The sequence below is a fragment of the Anguilla anguilla genome, chromosome 10 (genome assembly GCF_013347855.1).
Source record: "Anguilla anguilla isolate fAngAng1 chromosome 10, fAngAng1.pri, whole genome shotgun sequence".
In the NCBI taxonomy this organism is placed as follows: Eukaryota; Metazoa; Chordata; class Actinopteri; order Anguilliformes; family Anguillidae; genus Anguilla; species Anguilla anguilla.
The window spans coordinates 40,168,177-40,181,732 of record NC_049210.1 but is presented as its reverse complement, the minus strand read 5'-3'; the positions used below and the strand labels follow the sequence as shown (position 1 = coordinate 40,181,732).

At 38.0% G+C, this 13,556-nt stretch overlaps 2 protein-coding genes across 3 annotated transcripts; one reads left to right on the top strand and one right to left on the bottom strand.

Moving 5' to 3' along the window:
- Positions 1-6,863: 6,863 nt before the first annotated feature.
- On the bottom strand, positions 6,864-8,430 carry LOC118206830 (forkhead box protein D1-like). Its single transcript, XM_035379941.1, has one exon. It carries the CDS (start codon positions 8,237-8,239, stop codon positions 7,307-7,309), a length of 933 nt encoding a protein of 310 aa, XP_035235832.1. The 5' UTR covers positions 8,240-8,430; the 3' UTR covers positions 6,864-7,306.
- A 1,110-nt stretch (positions 8,431-9,540) lies between these two features.
- LOC118237082 (transcription factor BTF3) lies at positions 9,541-12,903 on the top strand. 2 transcript variants are annotated; one of them, XM_035435505.1, is made up of 6 exons: positions 9,541-9,664; positions 10,813-10,881; positions 10,995-11,108; positions 11,223-11,424; positions 12,239-12,295; positions 12,578-12,903. In XM_035435505.1, exons 2-6 carry the CDS (start codon positions 10,813-10,815, stop codon positions 12,622-12,624), a joined length of 489 nt encoding a protein of 162 aa, XP_035291396.1. In that variant the 5' UTR covers positions 9,541-9,664; the 3' UTR covers positions 12,625-12,903. The 2 variants fall into 2 exon arrangements, with proteins under 2 accessions (XP_035291396.1, XP_035291397.1); XM_035435506.1 differs by lacking the exon at positions 9,541-9,664 and adding an exon at positions 9,704-9,728.
- The last annotated feature ends 653 nt before the right edge of the window (positions 12,904-13,556 follow it).

Genomic DNA, 13,556 nt, shown 5'->3' with positions numbered 1-13,556 from the left:
AAGTGGAACCCATGATGGTGACACTGCGTGTGTTATTGAACACCAGATCCAGAGTCTCCAGGCTATGTCTTTAAACTGTGTAAATTCTGATCTTTTCCTATCATCTCATGACTCCATCTCTAAAAATGGTGCGCTTATGACCAACATCATGAGTCACCTAACCCAGATTCAATCTCCAAATTATCATTTTAAAATTTCTTTGAAGGGCATCCGGTCATCATAATTGCTGTTAATTGTTCTCATGTAAGAAAATCCATCATAGCTGCCTGAGATAAGGGCATCTACAAAACAAAACAAAAATTTAAGAACATTTATAAAATAGTCACAAGCAAAGAAGCTACAACTCAGTCTTTGGATTTGCTGCAGTCCTTTCTTTTTTCCGTTTAGAAAGACAGCCCCCCGCCCCCAGCGCAAGGCAACACCTTGATCTCCAACAGAGACTTACCAGTCCCAAGTCCCCTTTCCTGACCACCCTGAAGAGCAGACCCTCAAACTATAACACAATCTAAACTTGGCCAGACTAAAAAAAAAAATTTAAAAGAACCGGGATAAGAGGAAGGAAATACTCACTGCTAAGGGACGATGTATCCAATATAAGTGCATATTTTTCCACTTTGTTGTGTCAGATTTCTCTGGTTAAACATTTCTTGAGACATTTAATGCTCTGTCAATAATGCAGATGAGATTCATGTGCACAACAATGGGCATATTCATTTAATGTTCGTTCATGGAAAAAATAGACATTCTGTTTTACCCTGGCTTGATTTCAGGATACTTACCGTCCTTTATTTCCAAAGCCGCTGAGCCACGTAGCTGTTGGCCATATGATTCACTGTGTCTGCTGGACCAGAATCACCCACACACAGTGCTTGCTCGAACTTTGTCATCCACACACGGCAGATTGGGCACACAGAGGCACACAGAATTCAGCTCTGAAGCACCCAGAATGTGGCGAGAGGCTGTTTCTCCTTAAGATACTTTAAATTTGTGACAAGATGTTTATAGATTTTAAACACAGCATGCCAACTGTTGCCTACACAGATTTACAGTTTAACCTGTGCTGGCAAAAATAGATGGCCAGACAAATAGAGACACTTAGGAAAATTACATAAAGATGTAGCAAGACAGATTTAGTGTCAGTGTGAAGTAAATCTGAGCTTTACTTAACAACATTCATCATGAAGAGCATCCTGTGGTAACGATTAAACAGAATGCATTAGTGGGAGGAGTTGCACTCTTGTCATGTGGTGGGCCTACATTTTTGGTGTAACGGAGACAGGCTTGGCTCTCAGGCTGTCTCTAGTTCAATCTTTTTTTGGCAGGATCTGTGGCATGTGGTCAATGAGAACATTACCAATAGTTGGTTGATGGATTCATGCGGACATTGAGGGCAGTATCAATGTCTTTGTATGCTACTTGCTTGTGTAGTCCATGACAACATGACTGTGCTTACTGTGTGAACTTGGCTTGATGTTCATGGCTATGGATTACAGTTCCATAACGAGTATCGTACCTTACTGGACCTGTGTTTTGTAGTTGTTCCAATGTACTTCGGTACGCACTTATTGTACATCACTTCGGATAAACTGTAACAACATCAGACAGTTCCTTTGTCTGAAACCTTTGATAACTGCTTTGCTTGCTGGCCTCTGTATGTTTTTTATGTTTTCCTGCTCTGATCTTCCCAAATACAGCTACATGTTTCTTGTCTCTTCGATACTAGCAGCAGTTCACAAGATTATATGGCTTCAAAGTAGAAACATCCCTATCTCCTTGAAACTTGTCACTGCTCCTTCTCACTAGAGCATTCTCACCTTCCATACGTGTTTCTCCTGAAAGGGGCCTCACAGTGGTAGGCTTTAAGTTTCGCCGAATTCCAGCGCAGTTTCCTGTTGTAGATTTTTATCACAAGTGCCTAACTCTAACGAAACTCCATTACATTGAACAATCTGCGGTGTGTTTAAAAACAATGTATTTTAAAAAAGCAAAGCTTTTGTAGGACCAACGGGATCAGAGAGCTCTTATATACCAGTTCACATATAGAATAAATTATATTAAACCATAAAACACAATCTGGGTCTGTAGTGGGTTGGAGGTATACTTATGGATTAAAAATGTCATAAATAAAATATAATATGAAATCATATTTTATATAATAAATATAATAAAATACAAATAAAATAATAATAAACACAGTAAATGTGTTCACGTGTACCTTAATGGCATTGTAGTGTGATTATATCTCAAATAACTTTCTCGGTGATTCTTTCACATTAATTTGAAACAAACAAATATTGCATAGTTAAAGGAAGCCAAAGATTATTATAATTATTATAATTAAGTAATTAAGTTATAGAATTTCAGTAGCAAACCTGAAAGACTGAAAGACATTCTTTTTTCGCCCTGTTTATTAAAACATAAGAATTCTTTATTCCTCATAAAATATTTCAAAAATGTTTTTTAAAGGGAGAAGGACGCAGAAGCAAGGCAATAGACACATGTGAGCCACGTGCGATGTTCTAAATGAAAAGGAACATTTAGGCAGGCAGACCAATTTACTGCACAATGTCATGGCTATTATTCGCATTAAAGTTTTAATTGTCTTTCATTTTGAGGAATAAACTTTGAGACTTGATATGGGTGTTTGATAACATTTTTCATTAAATAAATGACATAATGTTTAAAATGTGTTTTCTGTTTTACTCAGTTTCCCTTTGTCTAATATTACATTTTGTCTAAATATATGAAACCATTCAGTGTGACAAATATGCAATAATACAGGAAATCAGGAAGGGGGAAAATACTTTTTCATGGCACTGTAGATAATAATAACAGACACACATGATGCATACATGACATCTAGCAAGGTGGTTCGGTAACCACAATATGTAAGTCTAAATGTAAAAATCTCTTCGTTAATGATTGACTCTTTGTTTCTTGGCTGAAACAATCAAAATTATACATATGTTGTCTTTGTTTCTCCTTATAAATTATTTCATTGTTTTATATTTTGTGAAACCAAAGTCACATTTTGCCTGCCAGCGAAAACAAATAATTTCAACTTTTGTTTTGACCTTTACCTCAAAATGTTTTTTTTTAAATTTTTATTATTGTAGCTAATGCAGACATAGTAATCCCACACCATTTAAAGAATATGGAATAATATAACTGCAGTTAGAACAAATGGCTTGTTTCTACTGGATGTTGTTTTGATGTTGGATTGTGCATGCTCCTCTTTGGGTGCCAGTGGGATTGAGAACTCTGGGCCTGAATGTGTTTGTTGGAGCAGCGACCATGCCAAGACAAACACGCTAAAGGATACCAATCATATGATGGTGAAAGTGGGTAACATAATGCAACACAAATTTTTTTTTTTTTTTGGGAAGGGTGGGGAGGTGGAGGAGGGAGTGTCACCTTGAAGTGAGAAATCTCAACGAAGAACAAATAAAAATAACTGGTACTTCAGCTACCACAAGAAGTTTCACTTGGAGGATTTGAGTGAGTGATGATGTGGAGAATTCGAATAAGTAATGATGTGATGATATGGATGGTTTGATTCAGTGATGATATTGAAGATGTGAGTGGGTGATGATATGGAGGATTTCAGTGAGTGATGACATGGAGGATGTGAGTAAGTGTGTGATGATACTGAAGATCTGAGTGAGTGATGATGTGGATGATATGAATACATATGGTATAGATTTCCTTTCCATAAGACATTGTTTGACATTTATGTCTGTCGCTGCTTAAATAAGAGTTGGAAAGACAGATAACTTTTATTTCCATTTACATGCAAGTTCTATATCATAAGGGGACCCATTTATGAACCAATTTTCATATGGAAGTACTCTCCATAATATTGTCAATAATATAATACTGTTTTTTCATAGATGATAATATACTGGCTGTCAGCAGTTTTTCTCACAAGCTCGGTTTGTACACCCCAACAATGCATACAATTCAGCGGAACAAATTCCTTAATATGCCGTTAACTAATCTGCTTACAACAGCTATTGTTGTAGCTCAGTAAAGACCTGACACACCACAAAATATATAGTACACCATTAAAATGAACTTTCCAAGGAAATGAAAATCAGGATTTTTTTACAGGTGGTGAGCCCTACGATGCAGATCAAATCTGGATTGTGTCAAGTCACGCGCGATTGGCTGTAGCGTCGTGTTGAGTTTGACAGGATTCAGTCAGTCTGTTTCTCATAGAAACTCCACTGTTGATCCGGAGCCTAAGATCTGCCCGTGTCAGCAGCCTCGGCTGCGCAGTCCTGTGGTGCAGTTTTTGTGGCAGCTCAGCAGGCAAATTACTAACTGTGAAAGAATCAGTGTCCTGACTGCACTCAATCTGGAAGACATGCACGCTGCTTTACGCCCTCCCAAATTGAAAGAGGTGCAATGCAATGCTGCAAGGAGAACTGCTGTAAAAAACTTGGATTACACATTCTAATTTGGAATCAAACTGAGGTGGAAATAACGTTGCTTAATATTCCAGAATGGTGTCACTTCAAAGCATTCATTTACAAAAGTTGTAATCATGCCACAGATCTCAGTGCAAATGACTTTGATAAAGAAGCAGTTGTGATTTCAGAACATTTTTTAAAATTCAAGTTTTACAGTGAACATGAATGTCTTCAGCATTAAATTTAAACTAATAATAATAATAATAATAATAATAATAATTGTTGCCCTTAGTGATCATCAGAAAGGTTACAACCCCAAGCAATTTATTTCAGCACAATTATTTGTGCTACTTTTTACAATTAAATATACCATAAAATTCTAAATATTTCAAGATCCAAATACATATGCATGGTAGATAATTATTCTTAAGGCAATCTGCTGGTAATATTTCAGAGAACAGCTCAATTCAAGAGACATCAGTGAAATATGGATAAAACATCCGATCAGATGTATCGCACATCTCATCACGCTTGTATTTATCAGAGGTCTTTTTCCACAGATTACATTTTTTTTTTTTTTTACATTGAACGTACAATTAATATTGTACAACAAATATATGTTGGATATTAACTGAAGTGATTGACGTACCTTCATCAAGTAGACTAATATGACAGTGTTTTACCAGGAAATCATACACATCTAATCTACAACTTTACCCTTCTGAAGACAACAACCATTATTTCATCATGTGTTTGGAAAACTTTATAAGGTTTCAATAATGGAAATATGAATACTTCTATTCTTTCAGCAAATCCTATTTTTGCTTTGATGTATTGCAAATGGCAAGACTATAATGTGAAGAAACAAAGAGGAATTTTGAATTGACAGCTTGGGCATCCCAAACTACTGTTCTCAAAATCCCAGTCCTGTCCAAAAATTATGCATTAATAATTAATATTAATTATATAAAATGTATCAAATATGTTCATGTAAGAATTTTGCACATTGCTTTCTAGACAATTGTCATTGTAATGAAAGAATAAAACAAAAAACAAACATATTTACATGGTGTTGAAACTAATGGTTGTCTGTCTATTCACGAATTTATATATGGAACTGCCTATATTTGTACCTACCTGACATAAGATGTGTTCTAATTTCTATCCTCAATCAAGACACTGAAGCATAGTTTTTGTGAATTCCAGTTGACTAATTATGAAGCGGAGAGTATTAGATAGCTGTACTATTTGAAGAAGCCAAATTACTTTTGTGTTATAACATGAAGTACCAGCTGTGCTCATTTTTCGTACGTTTTAATTATGTAACAGTGGGGTTTATCTCCACCTCCATATGCTTATCATTCCGAAAATGTATGTATGCTTCATATGCATTGTTTGCTGAATAGATTTAGTGAAAATGATCTAACGATTTTGCACAAGTGTCGTGGTCTATTTCGATATTTGTCTTAATTGCGCTACCACTTAAATAGATGACAAATATATTTTAGTCACTTTGGCACCCAATTTAAGATATTAGACATGGGTATGTATTTTATATTCGCAGCAGTTATTTCACAAGAATATAAATCTCTTTCAGATTGGACGAGCACGTTATTATCAAAATGTGTTTATTATTATTATTATTATTATTCGTTTAATAACTGTGTATTCACTTAAAAACAATGGCAAGACCTAATTTCCATCGTAGGCACATAGAAACACATTCCTTTTTTGGAATTCTACTCCCTCATTGAACACGGGATACAACAAAAACTTTTTTTTTTTTACATTCAAATGACCCTCTCGTGCCCAAGCATGTGCGTTTCAGCTCTTGAACTGAAATAACGCGAAGGCAGCAGAATGAAAGCGACCGCGTGTTACTATTTATAACAGACGGTTGTATTTTGTTGTAGGCCTACTGAAGCATTTCAAACCGAATTTTGGTTGACTTTTGCTTAATCATGACTGATATAAAGTTTTCAGAATAGAAACGCATCCTCTAAAGTTCACATAGAGGGCATACACCCTAGCGTGACTCGGAAAACAGTTAGATATAAATTGTATATGACATAGAACTCCCTGGTCACAGCCAAGCACGATACCGTAAATAATGTAGGCTGTTTTTTCGCTTTTAACATAACTTTACGAGACCTTAAATCATTCTTGTTGAACCTGTCAATCAAATTTATTTGTATTTAATTGAAGATCAATCAGAATTAGCTTTTCGAAAAAATATAAGGAAAATGTATGTCTGGCATTCTTCATGAAGGACCTTTTAATATTTTTAAACCAAAGTGAAGTCTACATGTAACCAATTAGATTTGCCAAGCATTTTGATTCAAAACAATATTTATTCTCATTGAAAATGTATAAAAATATCACATTTCGATAATACAATATAGACTGTGTGTCTTATAGACAAATAAGACACACAATGCTTAATTTCTGAATATGAACACATGGGATATGCATGTATTGTTTTAGTTAATATTTTTCAGTACAAATTCAATTTAACTCAAACAATTATCAGAAAACATTGTCTTCAGATAGAAACAATTATTGGATTTTCTATATTGTGTTAAAACCTGCCATTGTGTGCGTGCCTGTATAAAGTAAACCATTAGCTGAATACGCGCAACGAAAACGCATGCAAAGATGACGGACTATAGGCCATTAAATTTACATTCACATTTAAACGTTCAGCATTATTGTCACTAATTCACATGAACCCTGCAGACACGAACGGTTGTTTCTGCATGTTGGACAAATGTAATAACAACGTGCAAAAATACTCCTACCTTCCGCGAGATGTTTTGCGTGTGTGTTTGACAACACAATACCGTTAACAGCTAGCGCTGCAAATCTGGTTTGGAAAGTAGCCTATACGGCAAATTTTAATCAGTTCCTTTACGCAAAGTCTGCAGCAACAGCGACTGTGCCGTAACAGAGCATGGCATTGGAAAAATAGAACTCTGCGAGGCACAGTCACGACTGGAACTCAATGAACCCCCGATAATACTCTCTATGAAAAAGGGGTACTGCTGGACAGGAAAACCAGTTTTTGACATTGTCTGTAAGGAGGAGGCCAGGCTGGGACTAGGCTGAGGGTAAACTCGGCTCCTTGCCAGGTCACTGGTTTGAGACATTAAAGAAGATGCTGGGACAATCGTTTCCCTGTGTGAACGTTGAGATTGCTGATGTTGAAATGAAAAGACGGTTGAATGTGTGTGGTAGGGCAGTAGCTGAACTCCATAACCGCCGCCGTAGCGTCCAAAGCCATATGCAGCAGAGGGGATAAAACTGCTGTGCTCCCTCAAAAGGTCCGCAGTTTGTTGCCGTTTAAAGCGTTTCCTCCTCCTCAAGAAACTGCCATTGTCGAACATGTCTGAAGAATCCGGGTCTAATGTCCAGTAGTTACCCTTCCCGGGGTTCCCAGGCTCCCGTGGTATCTTAACGAAGCAGTCGTTTAAAGATAAATTGTGTCTGATGGAGTTCTGCCAAGCCGGGAACTTCTCCCTGTAATATGGGAAACGATTGCTGATAAAATCGCAAATCTCACATAGCGTGAGTCTCTTTTTTGGACTTTGAAGGATGGCCATTGTAATCAAGGCAATGTAGGAATAAGGGGGCTTGACTATTGTGTTTTTGCTAGCTGGTTGGAAAGGATTCCGGGATGCACTAGTCAAAAGAATATCGTCATGCATCTGAGCCACCTCATCTGCATAGGACCGCGTCTGGGTGTCCCCGTCCTCTCCCTCGCCGACCACATCGATGTCAGTTTCTTCCGAAAGGATAGAGGCATCTGACATATCCGAGCTCAAAGTCATGGCTCAACGCTGTAAGTTTCCGAAGTCACGTAGAAGACACAATTTCTGTTCTGTTTCAAAACAACTCATTAGGAAATAAATGCGAAAAGGAAAGATGTTCTTTCACCCCCAGCACCACACTTTTAGTCTTATCATTTCCCATAAACGAATGACATATCCACGGACTGAAAGCATTTCAAGAAGGCTATAAAACGGTCTTCTGAAGGCAAGCTCTGGGTGTATCTTCATTGGCTGTATATACAGGCACGAAGATCACATGGCTTTGGAACGTCACTGGTGCTTTTATAGAGTAGGAGATGGTCGTTAGAAATTTACCAAACAACTGCGAATGGTGTATGATAAATGGTTAATTTATAATAAAAAAACATATCTAAAATAATGTTTTCAAAAATTCTAAGTTACTCACGCATGCAAAGCACTGTCCATAAGTCATTAATTGAAACAAAATCTAGGCCTGCCGTTAAAAGTATTGATATCAAAATGAGGCCAAGTTACAAAATATTGGCCATCTTAGCTCACACAAATTTAAGTAACTGCAATGTCATTATATAGGCTATGAAAGACATTTGATTATGTTTGTTGGCTCTTATTTTTTTAGTATATGCATTAAACTTGGTATTAAAACCAAACAGAAAGAATAGAATTCTTGAGCAACGGGACAAACACGCTTTTGAGGAATCAGGCATCTATGAGAAAAAGGTTTACTGTTTTTCTGGTAAAAACAGAAGTAGCTTACCTCAATTTTGTTCAAAAAATGGTCTCAGAAGCTTTGCCATTGTAAGCCTAAAAAAACGAAAGTGGACCACAATCTCACAGGATCTGAATAAATGAGCACAATCAAAAACGCTTAATTATTTTATTTATGTGTTTATTTTGGACATGAAGGTAAATTAGACCTAGTTGAGGATATTTTTTGGTTCATTACTCTTGTCTTGCTTAACAGCACAACCCCGTGGTTAAGATTGATACTGCAACTTATTACCATGTAAGAAATACTGCTCACAAAAATGCGCTTTTATGATGATTATGATGATGTTGATTATGATGAGAATTATTATGATTATGATGATGGTGATGATGATCATCATCTATTATACTGATCTATTTAGTCTAAACACACAACATAAGTCACAAAGAAGCAAACTATGTCCATTTAAATTTTTCTCAATTTGAGATTGCTGCGTGGAAACAATTATTTCGGTTATTTTAAATAAACATAAGATCTTGTGACATAACATGACTGATGGCTTTATTATAGCCTAATTTCTACTAGCCATTCCAGTAATTGGTGCATTTTCTGGGACAGGCTACCCCAAGTACCCACCTCTGCTGGCGCGTATTTTCTTTTAGTACGCTTGCGTCACTTCCTTTCCTTCCTCTGATTTCCATCTTTCTCCCCGCGTGTGTGCCGTCCGTATAGCACAGGTCAGTGCAAAGCTATAAAACCTTTCATTTCGTTTACAGCAACGTCCTACTCGGACAATATAAGGTAAATAATATGGAGACCCGAGGCATAGGCAAAATTATAACCGCAGAACCAAGGACGAAAGACAAAACGGTCCTGGTTTTGAATATAGGGGCCTGCTCGGCGTATCTTCGTGACAGGCCCCGGTCTAAATTAGCCAGGTCGGATGAGAGAACTCGTGCTAGCTAGCCATATGCGTTCTTCGAGTGGCTCCGATTAGGAGTAACTGAAAGCTTGGCGTGCAGGTTATATCGAAGTATGATTTACTGTATTTTAGTTCGTTTTAACGAAATACTTTTCAGCTTGTTCGAGGGCAGTTCAGTTCCAGAATTTAATTAGCCAGCTAGTTTAGCTACTGTTAGCGTTAACAGCCAACGCTACTGCTGTCGACAGTTTTTTGACAATCCAGGATTGTGTATCTCGCAGACCATGTTGAGCTTGTTATTGATAGCGTGTAAGCTTGCAGCCTTATGGGTGAAGTTATTAAGAGACTGGCATTAAAGTCAGCATTACCCACGTTAGCTAGCTAGCGTTAGCTAAGGGCGTTAACTTGGCAATCACTTAACCGAGATGTTGAACGAGACAACCGGATTGTGTTCGTATTCAGCAATGACTAACTAGAATGACGGGTGCTGGGTAGCTAAAGTTTGTTAGCCTGTTAAACTGGTTTACTACATAACTAGAACTAGCAAGCTATCTTGGTTTTTTAAGGCTAGCTAGCTAAATTGGTATAAACGTTGTCTCAGCACAGCTTCCGATATGGCTTCCGTTATAAATGCTGTTTGCTTAAATTGAATCAGTGTATTTTTATGTGGCAGTAGACAGAAAAGGCACGGTTTTATCTGGACTGTGAACTAAGTAGCTAGCTATATAGTTGGCGAATAACCCGCTAACTGTCGCTGGCCACTTGTGTTAACTAGCTAGCTGTGGGCGGTTTTCTGCCATCTGAGACGCATTGTACGAATGGAGCTTCAGCTGCTCTGCGTTTCATAAATAGTCACTGTGTGTTAACTTGCATGCCTAACATGGGTAACGTTACACTAATTGGCTAGCCGAACTTCTTGCGAGTGTCGCCGTTAAACATTAACGATTATCTATATTATTCCAGATGAAAGAAACAATAATGAACCAGGAGAAACTCGCCAAACTGCAGGCACAAGTCCGCATTGGTGGGAAGGTGAGCTATTCACGTACTTTTGAGCCAGCTGTCATTGGTCAACGTATTTGGTTCGTTATACTTTTTGTTCTCCAACAACTTCGTGCCCTTGTAACCCTCATTGCATTTCACAGGGCTCTGCTCGCAGAAAGAAGAAGGTCGTGCACAGAACAGCAACCGCCGATGACAAGAAGCTTCAGTTTTCCTTGAAAAAACTCGGTGTCAACAATATCTCTGGCATCGAAGAGGTATTTGGCTTCATTTATTTATGCAGGCACTCCCAGTGACATGGAATGGAATTTCTCTCTGCTGAGCCATTGTTGTCTTCAGAAACTCATTATCAGTGTCTCTCCATTTTGCAGGTCAACATGTTCACTAACCAGGGCACAGTGATCCACTTCAACAACCCTAAAGTTCAGGCATCTCTGGCAGCAAACACCTTCACCATCACAGGGCACGCTGAGACCAAGCAGCTGACTGAGATGCTGCCCAGCATCCTCAACCAGCTTGGGGCCGACAGCCTGACCAGCCTTAGGAGACTTGCAGAGGCCTTGCCCAAGCAGTGTAAGTGAGGTCAAAGGGCATGGATGCTGTGGATATTGGTAATGTTTAAGCATGCTGCGTAGCAGATGGTGTCTTGTAGCTCAGGAGGGCTTATTTGGTTGATGAGTGTGCCGGGTTGACTATTCCCACTGCAGTCTTTGCACTTATCTCTGGCATTACATCTGCAACCTCCCTGCCCCCCTCCTTATACCACTGACTCTCCTTAAACATTTCTATTTTTCTACATTTTTCAATGAAGGATACACATTGATCTCTGTTTAGAGAGTAGGGGGAGGGGAAGGAGGAAAACGTGGAGAAATGTTTGCATGTCTACTTTGACTACATTATTGAACAAACCAATGAGCTAAACTGTTCTTGATTATCCTGTCCCTGCTCTTGTTGCTGAGGTATGGTATGATGGCCATATGGGAACTGGCCTTCATTTCTTTTTGCTTTAGCTGTGCTGTGTAGTGTGCTCCTTTTGTGAATTGTGAAATTAATCCGACAGGGAAATGAATGGGGGGGATTGGTAGTAATTGCATGACTGTGAAAAGCTCAGTTACCATTTGTGCAAGGTTGTGTTTGCAGTCCATTCTGTGCATTGACTGTTCCCTTACAAGTGGCATATGCTTTGGTGTCAGGTATGCAAATGTCAAGTGATATGTTTGCATTGATATGAATGCATGAAGTCAGTAATATTACTCCGAGTAGCAGTGGCACAGTGCGATTGACCTAGTATATGCTTTTGCAACGAGAACCAGAATTAGAATTTCTCTTAATATATTGTTACTGACTCTGTTTTTTTTTTTTTTTTTTTTTTTAAATATATATATAGCTGGAGATGCCAAAGCACCAATTGCAGCTGGGGAGGAAGATGATGATGAAGTTCCAGGTGATGCATTAAAATCTTATGGTCTTGTGAAATATGAATGAATTTTTTTTCGTCCAAACAGTGTCAATATGAGTGAATAAGAGACAAAAGGAAACAAAAAGGAAAATTGTCTAATGCTTGATCAGGTCAAAGTCAAATTGGTTGGTGAATCTCCTTATTGCATAACATGTCGGGATATGGACTGTTCAGGAGATAACTTAATACATTTACCCCAACGCAGTGCAGAGAATACAACCATGTTAAGAATGTTGACTGGCTAACATGTAACATTCTGTGTTTCAGACCTTGTGGAGAATTTTGACGAGGCTTCAAAGGATGAGGCGAACTAAATAACACCCCAAAACCAGATTCCCGACTTGACTGGGCAGTGTGGAGCTTCTGTTTTTTTATTTCTTTGTAATGTTACCTTTTTTTTTTTTGTATTGTTCCCATGTCAATATCAAGTTTCAGAAATGGATACATTGTACACTCTTCAGCCATTTTGGGTCTTCAATATTTGCTGCTTGTCCTGCATTACTGAATCCAGTTCATGTGAAGCCTGGTTAGAATTAAACACGTCTGGAATAAAATACATTAAAGAGATGTTTATTAAAAATTGCATTTCCTGATTTTTTTCCCCCGTCATGATTTTGGTTTGAGTATAAATACAAATTTACATTCCTCTGGAAACTAGTTTTAGAAATGCATACAGTGTGTTTCTTGGGTAAAATGACATCCTAGAGCCTCTATATGAGATGGCCACAAATTCTGGAAAGGCAAGACACTTGCATACTGAACCATCTGCTGCTACTTGGTATTATAATTTAGCCTTTTGTGTCATCACAAGCATGAATGGACTTGCAATTTCATTTTTGTGAATGAATGATTGGTTTGAGTTGCATTGTGGAGGCTGAATTTGTGTTTATAATATCAAGGCTTCTGAGGACACTAATAATGGGAAAATTCAGTGGTCTCTTGATTAGTCCAGTTGTGTGAACAAAGTTAAATATCCTGAGGCAATCCTCTGACTTTTAAAGCCAGCGCTGAACTGCAAAAAGAAAAATCTGCAAGCAGTGTCATGGAATGCTTTACATCCAGGTGAACCGTAATGACACTAAAGGGACTCATGGGTTGGCAATTTGCAATGGCATGGCATGTTAGGACTGGTGAAACATGGTTTGAGTTTGGGGCAGAATCATTTGCTCCATGAAAAGATCCATCAACTTCCAGTTGGCTCTGGATTGTAATTTTACAACTGCTGCAGTCACAGGTTCCACTTTTT